Source organism: Marmota flaviventris, chromosome 14 (genome assembly GCF_047511675.1).
Source record: "Marmota flaviventris isolate mMarFla1 chromosome 14, mMarFla1.hap1, whole genome shotgun sequence".
Lineage (NCBI taxonomy): Eukaryota > Metazoa > Chordata > Mammalia > Rodentia > Sciuridae > Marmota > Marmota flaviventris.
In genome coordinates, this window is record NC_092511.1 from 530,916 (window position 1) to 552,629 (window position 21,714).

At 60.4% G+C, this 21,714-nt stretch overlaps 1 protein-coding gene across 1 annotated transcript in view; it reads left to right on the forward strand.

Annotated features, from left to right (window-relative positions):
• The window catches only part of Tpo (thyroid peroxidase), a 44,013-nt gene extending 35,881 nt beyond the window's left edge, over positions 1-8,132 (forward strand). The window contains exons 13-15 of the mRNA XM_071601216.1: positions 1,578-1,677; positions 6,863-6,980; positions 8,094-8,132. Of these exons, the coding sequence (XP_071457317.1) occupies positions 1,578-1,677; positions 6,863-6,980; positions 8,094-8,132 (257 nt within the window). The remainder of the gene's footprint in view (positions 1-1,577; positions 1,678-6,862; positions 6,981-8,093) is intronic.
• Positions 8,133-21,714: the final 13,582 nt, after the last annotated feature.

The following is a 21,714-nucleotide window of genomic DNA, read 5'->3' on the forward strand; positions in this document are numbered from 1 at the left end:
GCTCAGGACTATCTGCAGAGGGTCTCTCTGAATGTAAATACTGAAGGCAGGAAGATTTTTAGGGAAAAAAAAAACACACAAAACAGTGTTTCTCCACTCTTCCGTGTTCCACAAGAACCAGAGGTGTCTGAGAGCCCAGGCAGACGACAGGCAGGACCCTGTGTCACGGGGCTGGGGTGGGACTGAGGCAGGCCTGCCCATCAGGCAAGGGTGACAATGGCCTCAGTGTATGACCTCCACCCGGCCCACCCTGTCTCAGGAGCTGGTCTGGAGGGTGATGGGGGTGCAGGCAGAGGCGGGGTGTATGCTCATGTACAAAGACGGCACAGCAGGGCAGCCTGCTGGCAGTAGGACTGCCAGGCTGGGGCTCAGGGAGGTGGGCTTCATGCCTGCACAGGCTCTGGGAGCTCCGTGGCGCCCCCAAGTAAAACATTTCCTAGGGAGGGGAGCTGGATCGGGGTGGGAGTTGGGGTGTTCTGCCTGAACACTTTCCACCCAATAGAAAGCCCAGGAGGTCGTGGAAAGGAAGGCACACTGTCCCCGGCTTGCAGGGGGGAGACACCCTGAGAGTCCATAAGAAGGGGTGGGGACAGAGGGCAGAAAGAAGGCGCGAGGCCGAGAGGAAGCAGCCGGAGGCAGGGTGAGTTCCCCGGTCTGTCCACCCAGACCAGCGGCTGCCTGCCTGACCTCGTGGAGGCTGGCCCCGACAACTCGGCCACACCCGGGGAGGTTGCAGTGTCCGTCGGTATCATCCAAGCAGGAGAGCCAGGCCAGGGCTGAGCGTCCAGGCCAGCCCTTCCCACCGGAGGCTCTGCACCTAGTCCTTCCTGCCACGGCGAACGTCCCAGCCTGACCTCTGCTTGGCCAGACTCCCCGTGGATCATAGTGGCTGAGAGGGTCTAAGTTTTAAAAGCGAGTTTCCATCTCTTTCTGGGTTTCTCCTTGGCCACTAGCTCTGCTGGAGGGCCGGGAAGGAACTGCTGATCAGCCGTCAGTAGCAAGCCTGGGACATCAGAGCCGGGCCCCAGCTCACAGCCCACAGAGGCATGGAGCTGGCCTTGAGGGGCCCGAAGCCCTCCTTCCAGGATGAGGCCAGGGAGGTCCCGCCCGGGGAGACACAGCAGCGGTTCCAGCCCCAGCCCTGCAGGGGCCAGGCTTCCTCTCCCAGCCTTCTCCTCTGTGCGAGACCACACGGCCCTCGGCTTTGGGTCTCTGCCGGCTGCCCGTCCTGCCTCAGGTCAACCTTCTGGTGGCTTCTGCAGAAACCGTGTTGTGCCCACTTCCTTCCTGTGGGACCCCAGGCTCCCTGGGCAGGATCGCTCAGGACACTGCGCCCTCCTGCCTGGCAGGGACCTTCCCCTTCTACCCTGCAGCTGCAAGGCAGGTGGCCAGAAGCCAAAGCACTCTCGGGGTCCTGCCCTGTCCCTGCCTCCTCCCAGGCCCCATAGGCTCAGGGCTTGCTGTCTACAAGGCTTTTCTGGGCCGGTGACTGGCCCCCACGGCTGATGCCGTGAGCCAGGTCAGATGCAGTGCTTCTGCAGCCCAGGTGGCTCCCTGACCCTCTCTGTCCTCGGCAGACTCTGGCAGGCTTCCACGGGCGTCCTGGGTCTCCATGGCACTGGGCACACTGCTCATCGCCGGCTTGGCAGCCCTCACCTGGACCGTGATCTGCAGGTGGTAAGTCCCACCCCTCTCCTGCTTCCTTAGACCTGGCAGTTTTCTCTCCTCTGGACATGGCCTGCAGCGAAGCTGCCCTGTTACCTGAAGCCATTACAGGTCATGGTGTCCCACACACAGTGGCCCAGAGTCATTCCGTGCCTCGAACCCCGCTTCCTGGGACTTCTGTTGTGCTATGGGCAGAGAAGGTGGGGTGGCCACGCTCAGGCCTTGGGTAGTGTCCGGCCTCTGTGGACAGGGTTCCCAGAGGAAGAGTCTTCTGCACATGGAAAGCCGTAAGTGAAGCCGCGTGTTCGCGTGGAGGACAGCACTGCCATTCGAATGGCCCCACGGCAAGTCTGAGGGCTTCTGTCGCGTCCGGGTGTTCTCTGTGAAGGAACCTGGCTGGGGGTCCTCCGGGACTGGCCTTTCCTTGGCCCTCCGGGAGAGACTCGGGCTCCGTCCTCACCCTGCTGCGGCTCGCCTGAGGCTCTGAAGAACCAGCTCTGGCCATCACAGGTGTCTCACGCACTGTTGGCTTCACATAGAAAGTGCTGAAGACAGATAGATGGCCAAGGGGGAGAAGTCGCAGGCGCCCAGCTGGGCCCCAGCGCCCCGACTCCCAGCAGCACCCGCGTGTGCCTGTGGGCCTCTGGGACTCCACCTGCACACCCCTCCCCACAGAGGCCCACCCTCTCTCCTTGGAGCCAGCGACCTCCTCCTTGGGGAAGCCGGAGGGTCTTCCCGGGGTCTGACGCCCTTTCGGGCAGAGCTCTTGCTGCAGGTCTCCAGCAGGACCCGCAGCGCGTCCGAGCGTGGACTGTGGGGTGTCCTCAAGGAGGCCTCTCGGCTCCCCAGTGGTAGGTCAGGCTGAGGCTCCAGCAGCCTGTGGCTCCGGTGATTCCCAGCGCACCAAGAAACACTGGCCGCCTGAGCTGAGAGCTGACTTCTGCACACCTTCCACACAGGCATGGTCTTAAAAACCAAAACCGTGAGCTGTAGCCATCCAGGGTCACCAGAGTCGTGGCTGCCACAGGGTCCTGTCTGTGGTGCTCACGCGTGGCCTGCTTCTTTCTTTTCTGTCTTACCTGCTCTCCGCCCGTTTGCCGGCTGCTGTCTCGTGGTAGAGCCAGTGCGCCATTTCCGTCACAAGCCCTGGACTTCTTTGTGTGATGTGACTCTGTGATCTTCCCAGTGTCTGATTTTCAACCACTGCGTTTTCTACAAGATTCACATTCCTAACAGAACTAATATGGGCTGAAAGTCGGGTGGCCGAGGAACTTGCTCAGGAAGAGGCCGCGGTTGCAGGGGACAGTGTGCACTGGCCAGTGTTGAGACCTGTCCAGCCACCCTTGCTGTGAGTTCCAGGCAGTCCTGTGAGCAAGGGGCTCCTTGAGGGTGGAGTCGTGTCCCTGGGCACATGCTGAAGTCCCCAGCAGAACCTCAGAAGGGCCTTAGTTGGAAACAGGCTCTTTGCAGATAGGATTGTTGGGATGGGGTCACCTTGGGAAGGGTGGCCCCTATCCAACATGAACAGTGTCCTGATGAGAGGAAGAGATTTGGACACAGGGGCACCTGTGAGGGTGGAGGCAGAGGTCCGTGATGGGTCCACAGGCTGGAATGCAGAGGGCCGTCCACCACCACAGCTGGAGAGAGCGGCAGAGCCTCCGCACAGCCCCTGGCCTCCACCTCCAGCCTCCGGACCCCAGACAGCCGGTTTCTGTTTTCCCTTTGGGCCTGAGGCTGTCAGGCCCTGTCGCACGCTGCCCTGTGACATGCTTTCCAGCTCACCACGCCACGCGTAGGCCACACAGCTGCTGGCCCCCACCCGGGAGGCAGAGTGGGATCTCAGCTCAGGACACGCCATGTGCCACCTCTGCAGAGTCCCCCAGAGGTCCCGCCATCCAGCTGTGGCTCTGATAATCTCCAGGGTTTTCTCCCTCTCTGCCGCAAAGCCCTGTTGCTTCTCTGCTCAGGGGAGGTTCCTTTAACTAATCTTCAAACAGCGTCTCGTTTGGGAGAGTGGCAGGAAATGCTCCCTATATTTAAGAATCACTGCCTCTTAAAAGCTTAGACATTACTAATTATTAACTCCCTTAGCAAACCACGACCCATGCTAAGCAGTAAAACTTAAACAGGCTGTGGGCACACAACCCGCGAGTTCTCTGGCTCTGTCACACTTTCTACTGAATGTGCACGTTGCAAAGCTCTGGCCTTACTGGAATTCAGTTCTCACTTGAAATTCCGTATTTTCAGGTGTTTCTGTGAACACCTGTCATTGTCATGAAGATGCCAGCCTCTGTCTGGAAGAAGGGAGACTTGGGCTGTGACACCTCTGGGAGTGTGAGAGGGAGCGTTCTGTCACACTTGACTCCAGGCTCTGGAGCACACACTCAGTGATCAGAATGCGGCTCTTGGCCCGACGCGGGGGCAGTATGAGCTGTGAGCATTTGAGAAGGTACACGTCGGTCACCATCACCAGAACCCCAGTGCTGCTTTCACGAGGGTCTCACGGGGCCTCACCACCCAGGTCCCCTAGATTCCAGTGGCCACGCAGGTGCCCCGTGGCTCAGGCTGCTTGGTGCCAGAGGGCATCTCCTGGCTGTGCCCCTGTGCCAGAGCTCCTCCTCTGTAAGTGCCTGTGTGTCTGCCCTGAGGTCACCCCGCGCTCCCCAGGCCTGGCTCACCCCTGGCTTCTTTATTCCTGCATAAGCTCTGGTCCGCCCTCCTCGCCTGCCGGGCATCTGTCCTGCTCTCTCAGGTCGTCTCAGGGTCGGGGCGTGGGGGTCACGTGGAAAGCCTCTGGGCCCCACAGCCTCCCACCACGCACCCCTCCCTGTGGGGAGCAGGTGGACTCAGGTTTAAACTTCAGAAGACTCCAGAAGGTGAACGACTTGCCCTTTGTGGAGTGATCTGTGCCACAGTCGTAGAGGGAAGGGAATGGAAAAGAAGACAAGCTGACTCTGTAGCACCCTACTGAGGGAGGGCTGGGGCTGGGGCTGAGAGTCCGTATTTTCCCTGCTGTCAAATTACACAGAGAACTCGCAGTCCACAAAGGGAAGGCGGGTGTGCTTTGTGAATGAGGCTGTCCTTACAGTTTAGAGTTTTCAAAAGTGAATGGTCTCTCAGTATCAGATGGTGTCTTTGAAATGGTAGTGAGATCAAGAGCACTTAATGACTTGACCTCAGCTGTTATCTGTCACTTAGGTCCTGGACTCCAGGGTGGGAAGCACTCCAGAAGCCTAGCAGCTCTGTCTTTGGACCTCCTGTGTTTGACTGAGGGCACTTCCTGTGGGAGAGCACTGAAGCAGATGGAAGTGGCCCCACCAAGTCAGAGGACCCCCTGGCTGTCGGCACAGGGCACGCTGGCCAGGCCACTGGGTCTTACTGAGCCCCATAGCTCCATGAGTGTATGAGGACAGCCATCTGATTGCATGGCTGCTGTAAAGGTCACTGATACCACCTACTAGACATCTAATGCATTCCCAGTACACAGTAGGTGCTCAATCAGTGCTAGCCTCTATTGTCATTATATGCTTGAACCATCATGGCAGAGCCCAAGGCTGCCCTGTTAGAGGAAGTTCCCCTCTGCTGCTGAGCGAGTGCCATGATGCTGACTGCCCACTGGTAAGAAACCCACCTCCTTCTAGGAGAAGAGATGGAGCTGAGAGGTAGCTCAGGGGTAGTGCCTTTACTGAACCAGTGTGGAGTGGAGCGTGGGTTCCCAGCAGGAAGGGAGACAGCAAGGGAAGAGGAGAAGACAGGTGTTTGGGGCTAGAAAAGATCACACATAAGCAGAAAGTGCTCAGGAGCTTTGCAAACTATCAGGTGGGGATGCCCAGTGTTGGGGATCTTCTTGCAGGAAAACTGTTGCTAAGTTTACTTTCCTGGAGTGCATTTCTGCATAATAACTGCTTTGTACAACTGGGGTATTTTATTTTTTAATTGTGGTTGGACACAATACCTTTATTTTATTTAGTTAGTTTTATGTGGTGCTGAGGACAGAACCCAGGGCCTCCCATGTGCTAGGCGAGTGCTCTACTGCTGGGCCACAACCCCAGCCCCATGGGTTGGTTTTTATATAGGATTGGCTTACCTGAGTTTCTGCAGCATACACTTCAGATGTGATCTTTTTGTTTTGCTGTTAAAGTAAGTATTAAAAAACATTTGATCTCCTCGCTGCCTAAGAAAATCATTAGATCATGACCTAGGGATGATTCTCAGTGGCCTGTCCAGCCTGGCAGCCCTCTGAGTTTGTCCACAGAGGAGTGCTTGTGTCCCTGCTTGATCTTACTGCGCGTAGCCCTCACGGGGGAGCAGCCAGAGAGCACCGTGCCTGGGGGGTGCCATGTACCCGCAACTGACAATGCTGGTGCAAGATCCCAGTGCGGCCGAGATGCCCTGGGGACGGCTTTGGGCTTTTTACCTGTGTCTCTAAAAAGCAAAAATGTGTAAGGAGATTGGCCTCTGGAAGTTTCAGGTCCTGACTGCTGTTAAACATTTAAACTCAAAAATATAAAATGCCAAGACATATCGCATATTTACTGACAACCTATGGCCTGAAATAAGGTCGAGGTGTCATCCTTGTGAGAAAGCAAACAAGGGCCTCAGATCCATCGACCCTGGATTCCTTCAGACGCAAGGCACTGGAGTCGGGCCACCCACAGCGCCACCCGGAGGCAGAGCCCCTGTGCTGCAACGGCTGCTGCCCCCCCCCCCCCCCATCAGAAGGGCTGCCTGGAAAGACAGGCTGCCATTGGCCTGGGAATGCTCCTGGATCTCCTCCCTTCTGTGAACCCGCCCAGGCTCCAGATGCAGGACAGGGCTGTGGTCAGCAGAGAGCAATCTACTTTCCGGGGGACATAGTTAGCTGCCCTGAGGCGCAGAGCTGCAGGGGAGGCCCAGTGCCCACCTGCAGGGGCAGCCCAGGGAAGTGCCCTGCAAGGAGCCTGTACCAGAAAGGTGGCTTCCTGTGAGGGGACGTCCTCAGAGTCAGGCCAGGGGTGGGGAGTTGGTGGAGTACTTCCCTGGTGAGAGCATCACTGCCACGTGGCCCTGGTGTCTGGTCCTTGTCCCCACATGTTCTCACCTGAGGCCAGTGAGAGTCACACACCACGCTGTCCACGCAGCCGAGACCCTGGCCTATCCCACAGCCTTCAGATTTCTCCAGACACCAAGGGCAGTAACTGCATGTCTTGATCCACAGGTCCCATTCAGACGCAAAGTCCACACTGCCCATCACTGAGAGAGATGCAGAAGGACGCGGAAAATGTCGGGAAGTGGGGACGGCCCAGTGCCGGGCTGCAGCTCGGGACTCAGAGCAGGTGGGTGCACCGTGGCCTGGTCAGGCTGACAACCGGCTACGGATTTCCCACTGGGACCCAGGACCCCGTACAGGCCTCCAGCCTTCCTGCACCTGCGTGGACCCCCTGCCAGTCCCCTGTGGTCTCGGTGGATGTCACAGGTCCTCCCTCTGTTTTCACACAAAGTGTGTTCATGGAGAAGGATGCTTTGTCAGAAGCTGAGCCTACACTTTAAAACACAGCGAATCAGAATCAGTAGACCAGAGCTGAAGACTGAAAATGGCTTCCAGGCACACAAACCCCCCAGCATTTCTTCACTGCCATCTGCGTCCTGGCTGTCATGATGACAGTGAGTTCACAGAAGCAGAGAGAAAAATGTCGACTTACTGCTTTGCTATTTAAAACAGAGTAACTGAACCAGAATGGGAAAAGCCAGTCGATATTTGCTTTCTGCCAGTTGTACCTTTGGGGCCACCCCAAGAGATGCTGTGCTTAGGAGTCCCTTGAGAATCCGACTTCCAGTTTGTAGAAGCAGAGAGCGGCGGCCGGGCGAGGGGTAGTGGGAGATGTGGTCAGGAGCTCAGCGGTTGCGTCAGGAGGAGTGAGTTGGAGATCTCTCCCGCCTGGTGCCTGGCGTGGGCTGTGGTCGACTATAGCATACTGTGGAATTCACAGTCGCTGAAAGAAGCGACTTTTAAACACACATCTCACTCCAAGACTGAGTGGTGAGGTAGGTGGCAAGTTGATTGCCTTGATATGTAAAAGACACCAAAACGTCAGGTTTTACCACACAGGTACGTGCACTTAGTTGTCAACTGAAGTCTAAACTAAAGTTGCTTGCACACACACTGGGGCCATCCGGGTCAGTCCCCTCCTGCCACATGTGCAGAGCAGGGAAGAAAAGGTGCCCGTGCCTTCGGTGAGCGCAGCCCTTGGGGTCTGCCGTGGAGCAGGGGGACCTGCAGCTGCCCAGGCGCTCACCCACTTGTGGTGAGGGCTTCTCTGAGCTGCGCCCCCCGGCGGTGCTCTCCTGCCCCGAGCTGCCCACCCTACGGGATCAGGCTGACTGACAGAAGGTGCTTCTGCTCAAGCCTTGCCCACGAGGACTGCGCTCACCATGCCTTCCCTCCCCAGGAGCCGGCCTCTGGGTCCCAGATCCCACTCTGTGAGTAGCAGCCCTTGCTGCTCGGGAATGCCAGCGCCCTCAAGCACAGGTCCCAGGCTGCCTCGCTCAGACCCTTGGTGCACATTGGTGTGGGAACCCTCAGCAGCCTGACGGGAAGCAGGATGGCTCATCTCGCTGGTCCCTGGTGACCTTGACTCCTGCTCCAGGTGCCCCTATGAAGAGTGTGCTTCTCTGGGAGCAAAATCAGTTGGGAGTTTGCTCTGAGCTTCCCAGGAGAGGAGCTAGAGAAGGCCCGGGACCCCCAGGCTGCCCACTCCTGCTGAACCAGGAGACTCTAGGTGCAAAACAGTTGTGCTCAAATGTCCCCCCAAGACCCTTCGCCCAATACAGGCAAATCTGGCATTACGTTCTAGTTACTGTAAGGCGCAGACAAATAAATCATACAAGGTTACCCGTGTCTCACCCTTTTTTGTAAAGATTGTCTAATTTGTTCCTCCTGGGGAGTTTGCATTAAATGCACGTACTCAGCCTTAGAACATGATTTCCACCACCACCACCCCAGGTGTTTGAGATTGTTCTGCCTTCTGCCATGCCCGCGGTCTCCTTCCCATTACTATAGCAAACACCCGAGATCATCGGCTTAGAGAAGGAAGGTTTCTGCTCAGGGTCACGGCCCCCCCTCCCTGGGAGAACACCCGGGAGCAGAGCTGCTCACCTCATGCCTGAGGCCATAGGAGGAGAGGAAGGACCAGGTCCCTGCGGCACCCTTCATGATATGCCACCAGTGACCTGCCACCTTCCATGTGGCCCCAGCTCCCTGGAGAGCCGCCCTGGGGACCAAGCCTCTGACCCGTGGGCCTTTGGGACACATTTCTCTCCCCCACATCTGGCCACAGCTGGCAGGCTTTACATCCTGCTGCTACTGCTTGCTTGGGCACGGGGCGCGTGGTGCACAGCCTCTGTCCCTCTCTCCTCTTCTGCACTGGGCTCCTGGCCTCCTGCAGGCCAGGGAGGAGGGCAGTGACCCTGGGAAAGCAAGCCCCTTCAGGGCTGTCCACCAGAGCTGGGCTCTGAGCTGGTGGAATACCACAGGTCAGGACTCACTTGGGCTGTGGCTTCTGGGTGGACGGCGGTCAGACACCACCACCTGCTGGGGGCTGTAGGAATAGCAGAGCTGCCGCTGTTGGTTTCCAGGGTGCTGATGAGCACCTGCCCGGGGAAGTCTCCTTATCTTACCTGGATTCTCGTTTGCTGGCTGGTTGCTTGGAGTTAAACATGCCCAGTTCCTCACTCAGCCGTGGGGTTGAAGACCTGGTTCCCTGTGGGTCCATGCACTGAAATGGGTGGGAGCTGGGCGGCCCACAGCCGGGGATGGCGTCCCAGAGCCTCGGCTCCTGTCACTGCCTCCACACCTGCCAGTCAGGTGGGCTGACCCTGCAGCCAGGAGGTGGAAGGCCAGGTGGCCTCTCACTGGACTGCACCTGCACAAGCAAGTCCGCGTCCAGCCCGTCTGGTGCCCCTCCTGCCCCGTGCAGCCCGGAGCCAGTAAGTGGAATGATGGGGGGCATGCCACCCCAGGCAGTGGGCAGTCCGTGCAGAGGAGGGGGCCTGACGCCCACTCTGAGGTGAGCAGGCCTGCCTGGCGGGGATCTGGAGGGACAGAATCTTGAGATCTCCGTCTGACTTTCGCCACACAGGGACGCTGCAGCAAGGGGTTCTCCAGCAGCTGGGCAGCGCACCCTTCACCGCGAGTGCAGCAGCTTGCTGTCCGGAGACCTCTCCCGCTTCGGGTTCTCTTGGTGTGTCAGATAGAGAGAACAGGAAAAGGACACTCTCCTGCCCCTTGAGAGGGGCCTAGGATTACCAGAGGGTCCCTATCATCCTGTCAAGTGAAAGGGGAAACGCAAGAAGAATTATACCAAGAAAACTCACGCCTGGTTTGCTGTGGTGGGCTACTAAACGCTGATATTTGTAGTCGGTGTCCACAAAACCTTGGTCCATAAACCCTCCAGTCCCTGTGACCAAATTCAGCTGGAGGTTTAGGACAGAGCAGGTGCTGGACTCACAGCAGAACTTCCAAACACTGCTCAGCTGCCTCCTGCAGACCTAGGAAGCACAGAAGGCGGTTCTGTGGGAGGAGTCCCGTCCCTGCTCCCGCCATTGCCGAGAGCAGCCGGGGTCCAGCCGGGCCATCCTGCCGCCTCTGGTCTGTTGTGCCGTTGGGTGCCTCCCAGGGCTTTCTGACAGCCCTGTTTTCATCCTGTTATGAAATGCAGGAGATGATGGAAGGCGGGGAGCGCACTGCTGCTTGTCTCTGTGGGCTTTCTCCGGCCAGCTTCCCCTGCAGGGGGAACTTCCCACATATGGGGGCTTTCCTAGCAGGTCGCCCCAAAACTCAGGCATATTTTTCTGTTGCAAAATCCCATCCCCAGGTCTGGCAGCCAGAGCACAGCTAGGAAAGACTGTGCTGCCTTCCGGCTTCATCTTTGGAAACCCTGGGGTCCGGGCTGGGGATGTGGCTCCAGCGGTAGCGCGCTCGCCTGGCCTGCGTGCGGCCCGGGTTCGATCCTCAGCACCACATACCAACAAAGATGTTGTGTCCGCCGAGAACTAAAACATAAATATTTAAAAAAAACCCTGGGGTCTGCTTCCTCAGCCCCTACCCCACGGCAGGAGTGTCAGGGTGTGCAGAGGCTGCCACAGGCAGAACAGCCTGACTCTGCAGGGCTACCCTGAAACCTGAGCTGGCCAGAACGGAGGGGAACGGAACCTGTGGGCAGCCATGCCCCCATCATGCCCAAGGTCTTCTCCAGCCAGGATCAACTCTGCCCATTAGCATGGTCACTGTGTGGGCCTGGGAGCGTCCTGCAGGTGGCTGAGATATCCACTGAGGCCGTCCCTGCCGAGGAGGGCAGCCTGCCTCCCCACTGCCTCTCACCCTCCCAGGCTTCGGAGGCTGGTGCTGGACTCAGAGCAGCAGGAGCTGGAGGACCTGGCCCACACCTGCTGCCTGCCCTCCTGTCAGTCACGGCTTGTCTCCATGTCATTTTACCTCACACTTAAGGAAAGCCTCAGGGGCCTCCTGGGTCCCGTCCTTGTGCTCAGCCTGGTACTGCCAGGCTGAGTGACTGTCTCCAGAAATCCTGCACCATGGGTCCAGTTCAGCAGGTCGTCTGCCTCCCCTCCCGATAGGAGAAGAGGAGGCGGGGTCCTCCCCCAAGCCTTGGCCCTCTTGGGACGGCTGCAGCTTCTTCACACCCATGGTGCAGCCTGGACTCTCTGGGAGCATCCTCCTCACCATTTCTGGTCTTCTGGGGCCCAGCCACCCTGTGCCTTTCTGCTGTCCCCCTCATCAGCACCTGGAGCTCAAGGGGGCCTGTGAAGAACAGGACCTGCTCCCTTTTCCTCCCCAGCTGGACTCTGCCCCCCCCCAGCTGTGCACAGGTGTGACCTCAGGTGGGAAGTCCAGCGGGATGTGTCAGGACAGAGGGCTCCACGGTCCAGGGAGGGAGGGAGGCCAGCTCAGGCTGTCCCCCCAGGGGACGCGTGGAAGTGTGCTCCAGCTGTGCTGCTTCCTCATGGTGTGGAACGCACTGTGAACCCTGGTCCTCCTGGGAACGGTGACCGTCCCCTCTGCCCTCACCTGCCAGTCTGACGGCTCTGCAGCACTGTGCAGGTAACACGGGCAGAAGCCTCAGCGGGCGGCCCCAGCCACTCTGTGGTGTGGACACGCCCACCACGAAGTGTCTCCCGCCCTGTGGGCATCCCAGATCTGGGACTTGGGAGAGAGGAGCAGGATCGGGGGGTGTTCCAGGGGCCTCTGTGGGCTCAGAGGCAGGTGGTGGGGACAGACATCACCCTGGCACGCCCAGTCCCTCCCCTCTGCCTTCCCAGCATCATCCTGACTCCCCACCTCCCTTATCTGGGAGGGGGGCTGCAGAAGGGCCGCCTTGTGGAGACCCACGGAGGACGTCCTGAGCCCAGGGTGGGGAGGGAGCAGAGGTCGATGTGCCGGGCGGCTTCCCTGAGGAGGCTGGACTGTGCGTCCACTCCTGAGCACCCCTTGCCTTCCCTCTGACGCAGCTCTGCACCCTCCAGGCCACCAGGCCTCCAGGGGCAGTTTCTCTGTCTGCTCCTGGCGGAGCCTTCCCTGGGCCTACATCTGGGTGAGCCATGCCACCCCTCAGCGTGGCGCCCGGAGCACTCTGCTTTCTCCCTGCCCGGACATCCTGGGAAGGAACCATGCATATCCCCACTTCCACATCCAGGGCCCACCCAGCTCCTGGGAGAGCAGAGGATGTGGGAGAACTCTGCTCAAAATGTCCACTTCTGACGGCCAGCACCCAAGCCACAGAAATGTCCCAGGAAGAGGGTCCCGGCCACCCGTGCTTCCAGAGACTCCTGGCCTAGATGGCTACTTGCCCGCTGAAGCCTGGGGCCTCCTGGCTGTGCTGCCTGTCGTCAGGCTGAGGCTCTGGGAGATCTGAGTGGGGGCATTTGGCCTCGGGTCAATTTTGCTTTTCCAAGCTGGACTCCCCAGGCCCAGTGAAGAGTCCCTTCTCGCTGGCTCTCCAACCACGCCTCTCAGACCACGGCTGACCACACGGCTGAAAGCACAGGCCCAGCCTCCCGATGAGGACCTGAAGTTTGAGGAAACCAGGAGAAGCAGCTTCTGCTTTGGGAGCCAGCCCTTGGCAGGTCCCCAAGTGTCCCTGATCCTGGGGCAGCTCCTCTGCTTGGCCTGTCACCTCCTGCTGGAGCTGAAGAAAGGGCCTCGAGTCCAGCAAGGGATGCCAACTGAGGGCCTCAGCCCCAGGCCCAGGGATGACAGGCGGGCCTGGGGTGTCCTCAGTGCTTCTGCTGAGGTCACAGCTCAAACCTGTGACCAGGGACATGAAGAATCCAACTACCCACAGGGACTTCTCCCAGGAAGTGCGTCGGGGCACTTGAGAGTCCCTGTCACCCGTGTTCTGGCTCTCCAGTGCTTAAGCAGCCTGGGAAGCAGGGGTGCAGTCAGGACACGATCTGGATCAATGTGGACGATTTCTCAAGACCATGGCTGACCACAGAAATGATCAGCACCTCCAGGGCTGACCTCTCCATCACTGAGTCCAGAGGACATGACCTCTGAGAGTCCTCAGACCCTGAGTCTGCCCTTAGAAATGGCCTGGGGCAGGCTGAGTCCAGCACAGAGTGGGCGGGGGGGGGGGGGGCACAACTGCCTTTCACAGCAGTGAGGGGCCAGCACCTCCAGATGTTCTGGTGCAGAGCCCCTGAGGTCCTCACTGGTGTCCGCCCTGAGGGCTGGTCCTCCAGGCTGGTCCTGAGCTTTGAGGCCCCATGTCCTTTCCAGTGCTGCAGGTAGGTTGAGAGCATTTCTTAGAAGGAGGCCTCCTCAGCCTCAGCGCTGCATAGACTTGAGGCCAGGTCTCCCCAGGGGACGTGTGGAAGTGCCCTCTGACCCCAGGCCCCCTGTCCCAGGGCTAGTATGGTCCCATGTGCCACTAGGACATTCCTGGATGCCCAGGAAGATAGTGGAGCATCCACCCCTTCCCCTGAGTGTGAAGGAGGCCCACACCTGTGAGGGACCCTGGCAGGTGTCACAGGGGCCACTCTGGAGGGTGTCCCAGGGTTGCTCCTGTCCCTGGCCTGCGATGAGGCAGATCCTCCACCAGGGGGCGCTTGGAGTTAGCTGCACTGGTACATTCTGGAAGAAGAGGACCAGGACTCCCAGGCTGACCTCTGCCCTTGATAGCACCAGCTGCTCCCATGCCCACCCCTACTTTTCTTCAGGCAGCCCCTTCATCTGTGCAACAGCTGTGGTTCCACGGGTTCCCAGCCTCCTGGAAACGGCCCAGCTGAGACCTTGCCAGGCAGACCCCAAACAGCCCCAGGGGCTTGGAGTGGAGAACAAGGGCCTTTTGTGGAAGAGGAGCTTGTGGGGAGTGGCCCCAGGTCTGTGGGTCCTCTGGCTGGCGGGCCAGCCCTGGGGCTGCCAGGTCACAGGCTTCCCACGCAGTCCAGTCTCGGGGCCAAGCTCAGGACACTCCAGACCCTGCCCCATGAATGAGAGTGTGGTGGTCACCCCGAGTGGCTCCACAAGTGAGCCTGCTCAGCTCTCCCAGCTCCGTGTCCTCAGAGGCTGTGCCATGGGCATGTGGGTTCTTCTCACAGAAGTGTTCATTTCCACACGATGGAAGGATCGAGTCCCGCTTGGGTCAGAGAAGGAACCTAGCTCCCAGTAAGGCAATCGACTCCGTTTCTTCCCAATACGCTAGTGTCCTGGGCTGGCCCCAGCCTGGCACATCTCCTCTGCGGGCCTGAGAAGGGCACCCAGGTCCTGGGAGGTACATCCCCGCCTGCGCTGGCCAGTGTCTGGAGGTCACTGAAGACCCCTGGGCTCAACTCTGCCCCTTGAGTGTGGAGTGCTGCAGGGGCTGCCCACACGCCTCTCCTTGCTCATCCCCAAGTGACAGGTGGGGACCTGAAGCCAGGCAAAGCCAAGTCTTGCAGGGTTTCCTGATGCCACCCAGCCCGGCTTAGTACCTCATGCGCAGCCACTGAGAGGAGCCTACAAGTCCTGCCTGAAGCTGCCCTGCAGCTGGAGGGGGGTCGGCCAGGGGCACAGGGCAAGACGCAGCCTGTGGCCCCGGCAGAGTGTCCTGCTTCTGTTCCAAGTGCACAGGGAAATGTGGCCTACCTCCCGGGTCTCCAGGCCCAGCCAGGCCCAGGATGTCATGGCACAGTACTTGGGGATGGGTCTTTAGAGAGTCCTCAGTGAGTGCAGTCACGAGGGTGGCCCTGATCCAGGGCAGCTGGAGTCCTTGTGAGAAGAGGAGATCGGGACAGAGACCCACAGCAGGACAAGGCATGAGGACACAGAGCGCATCTTGGCCGGGAGAGGCCTCAGGAGGGCCAGACCTGCCGACGTCCTCGCCTCTGACCCCAGGCCTGTGAGAGGAGCTGTGGCTGCCTGTGTTAGGGCAGCCCGGATGGGCTGGATGTGACCCCAGTGCCCCCAGGCCTCCCCGGTGGAGCGTTGACCCTCTGTGAGCACCAAGAGGAACAAGCTTCATCCGACTGTGGGGTGCAGAGGGTCAGGGTCAGGTAAGATCATCGGGGCCTACCCTTGGATCTGATGGCTTCACAGGAAGGAGAGACATCACAAGGTGCACACACATGCACGTGCAGGCTTCCTGTCCTCCCATGGAATGTCCTGCACCACCTTGGGGCAGCAAGAGCCATCCCCAGATGTGGCCCCTCCACCTTGGCCTGCCAGAACCAAGAGCCAAACCAAAGCTCTTTTCTTTGTGACGCCCCAGGCTGTGGCTCTGTCAGTGGCAGCAGAGACCGCTCCCATAGCACGAGCAGGTCAAGGTGGATTCCTGTTAAGCCTTCAGCAGGGCTGCGATGGCCAGGGCTGCACCACACCTTGGCCGGGAGCCGGCCACTCGGTATCTTTCACTCCAGGCAGAACCTGCTGGAAGCTGCCTGAACTTTTCCTGGCCTGAAGGACAACTTAGTCTGGCCTGTCCAGCCCTAGAGAGCAGAGGGCACCACTGGAATCTGCCACAGCAGCGGCAACCATGGAGCACACATCCAGGACCTCGCAGGGCGATGCTTAGGACAGCCAGGAACACTGGAGCTCTGGGCCCAGAGGAGAAAAAGCCGTGGACAGAGCGATCCCTGTCCCTGGCACAGGACTGCCATTGCTCCCCGTGAAGCAGGTCCCCTGCTGACCCATCACAGTAAGATCCATGCTCCCTCTGCTTTCCAAACCTCGAAATCTGACCCCATGCAATGAGTGAGAAATTCTACCAGGGCTGCCCAGGGGCTTGAGGACCGAGCGCAGCCATGGGCAGACGGAAGTGCTGGCCACACCCAGGAGCAGGCCCCCCGGCTGGGCCCTTTAGGTGACTTGTGTGCACAGTAATGACAGATCACTGTGAGGTGGCCCAGCTCCGAGAATTCCTGCAGGAGGTGACTGAGGTGTCCTGAGGCCACACCCCAGCTCACCGAGCCTCGAGTGCTCCCCAGGGAGTGGTCAGGCAGCACTGCACCAGTGGCCAGTGTGGCCAGCGGAGCCAGTCCCAGCTGTGTGCTGGACAGTGGGCCGAGGACGCACAGCCAAGGTGGGAACACAGCTGGATGCCAAGGCTGTCCCACAGGACCTCCGGGACCTCAGCCTGACCCCTTGCAGGGGCCCGAGGGCTGGTGCCACAGACCCCCACTGCTTTGCTTGTCTGACCTGGCCCCGGTGAAGTCTGGAGTACTGCAGCCTTGGGGCCCAGAGATGCCAAGGCAGCTTCCTGTGACCCTCTGTCACCCAGGTCTGCCTCTTGAACACCACTGAGAGCAACCAGGAAGCCCGTCCCGGGGGCTGTGAGGCAGCTGGGTGAGCCAGCTGCAGGTCCTCAGCAGTGCCCCACCATCCCCGCTGGGTGCCGGAGCCAGGGAGACAGCCTGGCACTCTTCCCAGATTTCAGACAAACCACAGACCAAGCAGTCTGTGGCCCTGTTCTCTTTTCTGTCTGTCAGAACCTGTTTGCAGTTTCAGAGGCAGAAACAGGCTTCTCAGCCCATCTTGCAGGCAGGAGAGGCTTTGTGCACAGAGAGGAAAAGGGAATTTTCTGGGTAGAACTTCTATGAGCCTCTTAAAAGGGGACAAACCCAGTTGCTGAGCACTCGATTCCTTTTGGCTCTTGACTCTGGCTGCTGCTGGGAACAAGCGGACGGTGGCAGGAGCCCCAGTAGCTGCCATGAGAACAGGAGCACACACGAGGGTAGGGCAGGGGCAGGGCGGCCGGACGGCTCCAGGCTGCCCACCTACCACACCTAGGAAACCCACGTTCCTCCCTTTTCCAAAGCAGCCTGGCCTGGGGCTCACTGCGGTGATCAGCTTGTCTGGGAGCTCCACGCTGCCCTCCACCACTGAGTAGACCAATCACCCAGAGGATTTCAGCCCGGCTCAGTCCCACAAAGGGACACTGGCTCCCAGCCCACAGCCGCAGAAGGTCCTCAGCTTCAATCTGGGAAGATCTGGGAAGGACTGGGTGGCTGGCAGCCCCACAGGGTGGACATGACCCAGCCCTGCTGGGGGGAGGGGGGAGCTGGGGATGGCCCTGCAGGGAGGAGGGGCAGAGGGGGCACGTGAACATGAAATGCCGCAGATGTACTCTGTGGGCAAGAAGTCCTCAGGGGCTGTGGGGGCAAGCAAACTGAGCTGACCCCAGCCTCCCACACAATCTGAGATGACGGCAGGGGTCAGCCACTGTCCCGGCTTGGCTGTGGGACTCCCCCCACCACCATGCAGGCAAGTGTCAACTGCTGTCCCAGCTTGGCTTTGGACCCCCCCCCCCCGCCCCCCACACAGAGTCATCTGCTGTTCCAGCTTGGCTGTGGGACCCGCTCCCATGCAGGCAGGGGTCAGCCACTGTCCCAGCCTCCACCACTCTCCTGGTAGCTCCCCTCAGTTGCAGCTGTCACAGATGTCCCTAGGCACGTCAGGTCAGGGGACAGTGGCTCCCCAGGTGACAGCCTCTGTACTAACTCTGTGGAGAGCAGCGTCGGGAGCACACTGGACAGACGAGCACCCAGTGTGGGAGGCCGGGCCGGCCACGTCGGCAGAGGGCACAGGAAGAGGAACCAGCTGAGATGTGGAGCTTATGGGTTCATGAGTGTGGAGGGAGCCACGTGGGCACGGGAGCCCTCTCCCTCCTGGACACAGCGCCTGCAGGTCCTGGGCAGGGTCCCCATGGTGCAGGAAGACGGAGCCATGGAGAAGGGCCAACACCCGGGGATGCTGGCAGCCACCAACTGAATGGGCGCAGCCCCCAGGTGTGCAGTGGCTGGACGGTGGGTGGTGGGCACTGGGCAGGGCTTGTGGGAGGCCAGGTTTGGAGGAGGGCGGCTGGCTGAGATGGGGAGCTGGAAAGAGGTGCTGGAGGGTGGCTCCAGACTCGCCCTGGTGCACTAACTACTCTCCTTGGATTTTGAGGGGAGGAGCGGGGTAGGCCCCTGGGTCGGAAGCTGGGGATGCTCTGGGCTGGGGAGATCTGGGGAGACGGAGCTTCCCTACTGTCTGGATCCGGGCTGCGTACTTTACCTACCCCTCACTGTCTCCTCCTCGAAGGGAAGTGCCACCTGGCTAATAGTACAGGAGCCACTCCCCCTAGAGATGGACATTTTCCCCTGTGCTGCTAGCACCTGGGCCCCAGGGACACCAGAATGTGCCCATGGCCACAAGGCCAGAAGTCTGCTGGCTGGGTGCACACGGGCCAAGTCAGCCGGCTGCCTGCCCCGGGTGGGAAGCAGGTCTGGGGTGGTTCCCAGCAGTCTGGGGCCCAGCTGGGGCAGAAGCTCTTCTTCTGTCACACATGGGTTTTCTCCAGCGTGGGAAAGCCGTGCCGCCAGAAGCTGACCGGGGGAGGGAGACAAGTGCCCGAAGGGAGCCACAGCACGTCCAGCGGCTTCAGGATTAATGTAGCCCCGATGGCTCCAGGAATGCAGGCGCCAGGGGCGCTGGGCTCCTTGCAGGAACAGCCCCCAGCCCCCCACCCCGCCGCTGGCACACAACTCCAGGGGCGTGGACGGACCAGCCACCACCCAGGAGGTGGGCAGCTCGGATCACCGTCTTGGACTCAGTGAGCCGTGAGGTCATGTTCACAAGGCCGCTGTGGGCAGATGGGCAGGAAGCAATCCAGCCAGTCCTGAGACAGGGACACCGCCCACGAAACAGGCAGTGAGCAGTGGAAACGCAGCAGGAGGGGGCAGAACCAGGTGCAGGACGGGAATGGAGACCTGGGGGCTGGGTGCCGGCAAGCGTGGGCAGAGGCGGGGCTTGGGGGCCCTGGGCAGGAGGGATGGACTCTGGGGATGCGGCTCTGTTTCAGGTGGTGGGTCCCTGGGGCCGGCCTGGGAGGGGCTGACCCCTTGCCCTGTGCCAGGCTGCTTCCCTCCACCAGGCCTCCCACCTCAGGCCTGGGCACTTCCGAAGCCACGAGCAAACTTCAGCGTTTCCCGGCCAGGCACAGGGCACACACCTGTGATCCCAGCAGCTGGCCAGGCTGAGGCAGGAGGATCTCGAGTTCAAAGCCAGCCTCAGCAACAGCGAGGTGCTAAGCGACTCAGTGAGACCCTGGGGATGCGGCTGAGTGTCGAGTGCCCCTGAGTTCAATCCCCGGTACTCCCCCACCCCCCAAAACGTCCATGCTCTCTCCTCTTCACAGTTCTTGTTGGGACTTTGGTCACAGAAGCAAGAAGCTAATCAGCATGAAATCTTCGTGGCCAACTGGTTATTTAAGTAATAGACGAGGTCACAGCCCTTTACTGCTTTCTGGCACGGGAAGTCTACTCTGCTGCAGTGGACACATGTTTGGTTCCTAAACATCCCAAGCCCTGAACACACGCCATGTTCTGAAGCCATGGCTCAGGACGTGGGAGATGAGGTCAGGAAGGTGGAGCCTCTCGAGGGGATTGGTGCCCACGGAAAGGCAGCCCAGGGAGGCCCTGCCCTTCTGCCTGTGGGAAGGAGCCGGAGGACACAGAGCCTGGGCCGGGAGACCCCCAGCTGCAGTGCCCTGCCTGGGACCCGCTTCCAGAGCTGTGGAGCTCGGTGGGAAGGCGTCATGCCACCCAGCGTCAGGACGCTCCCGTCACCTGAGAGAAGCCCGCTCTTCCCCAGCCTTCCTGGGTGGGCCTGTCCTGGACATCAGGCTGCCACGCTCCACAGCTCTCATTGACTCACAGTGGCTTTGCCAGGGCCACCTCCCTGCTCCCGTGGGATGGCCACATGTGCCACTCACCCAGCGATGGCGGGAACATGGCCATTCCACCCGGCTGCTCTGAGTGCCACCAGCACTATGTGCCCAGGCTTTGGGCAGGAGGATCTTGAGCTCCTCTGGGGTGTGCCAAGGAGGGCGGGCTGTGCCACAGGGCCACCTTGCTGGCCTTTCCCAGACCCTGACGGTCTTCACGGCCACCCCATCGTCCCTCGTACTCCCGCCCCCGTGAGGCTCTGGTCCCCCCATGTCCTTACCGGCACCTGCTGCTGCCTGTCTGGTGACAGCTGTCGGTGGGATGGGGCCTCTGAGACCACGTGTCACCTGTGAGGGGGAGAGAGCAGGGTGGCCCTCATGTGTCCCCATAGCGTCACCTGCTCAGGAATAGCTCCTGCTCCACACCTGCCTGGCTCTCCGCCCCATGTCCAGCCCTGCCCAGCCCCTCCACCTGGACGTCCCCCACACCTGGACCCTCCTCCCAGCCGTCCATGCCCGCCCACCCCTCTACCCCATGTCCATGCCTGCCTGGCCCCTCCACCTGGCCATCCACACTTGCCCTCCCAAGTGCCCCTTCTCTCATCCTCTTCTGTCCTCAGTGTGGCCCAGGTTCTTTACTGGCCCCCAAACCCGTGACTGCCCAGTCCAGAGACCTCCAGTGAGTACCACCCCCCGACCTCATGGGAGTGTTGATGGTGGGCCCCGCCCTCTCCCTCACATGACTCCTGGGTCAGTGGAGTCCAGCATGTGGGCTGTGTCCTCTCCCCCTTTCTGCTGGTCTTTGTCTCCTGGAGAAGCCCTCCATGTCCCCAGGTCGCGGTCACTTGGCCAGCTGGGCCTGGCATGGACTCTGTCTTCAGACATGCGAGTTTCTCCTCACCAACCCACTGCCCTCCCCTGGACCAGGGCGGTCACCTCCTGCCTCTCCATGAGGAAGCTTGGGGCAGGTGTCCCCGGTGCCACCTCTGTGTGCTGTCGCTCAGGACCCAAGTCCCCAGTGCAGGGCCCATCGGAAAAGGGACCCACAAGCGTCAATAGCTGCCCTCCTCCCTGAGGCCACAGCCAATCTCTCATGGCCCAGGAAGGCCAGTCCACCTGCTCCTGGGGACACAGCAAAGTCTCGATGAGGACATGGGACTGCTGGGCATGGTGAGAAATGGGCACAGTCAGGGCCACGTCTCAAGCAAGCCTCTGGGTCTGGCGGTGCCACACCTGGCATGTCCCCCCGGCTTCCCACTGCCCACCCAGCTCCAGACCCACAGGGCTGGCTGCCACAGGGCCTTTGCCCCTTCTTTTGCTAGGAAGGCTCACTGGGTCCGGGTCTCACTCCTTGGATACCTGAGGGCTGCCCTGTGTCCCCTGAGCCTCCCATTGGGGTGCTTCTGCCCACGGGTTATGCCCCTGGCCTTCCTGAGGTGTGCCTGCCCGCAAAGCTACTGCTCCTCAACCCCTGCTCTTACCGCCCCCACCAGGAGGGACGCCCGGGGTGGGCCAGGGTTCTCCTCACCACACCCACCGCAGAGCCGAAACCTCGGCGGCTCGGTAACAACGTGCACAGCGGCACCCAGTATGCAGTGCTCCTGCCGTGGCACGTGGGTCCCCATGTCAGCAGGGTTGGTAGAGATGGCCTGGGCCCAGAGGGCCTCTCCTTTCCTACTGACCAGCCGGCGGGGGGAGTCCAGCCTGTACCCAGGACTGGTGGTCAAGAAGCCAAGGTGTCCTGGGCACCCAGGCCCAGGCCCGGGGTCTGTCCTGTCCAGAGAACATGGGCCCCTACCAGACCCTGGGGAGCCCTGGGGCGCAGAGGTGCCCTGCACCTGGGACCAGGTCCTCTGTGAGTCATGAGGAGAGA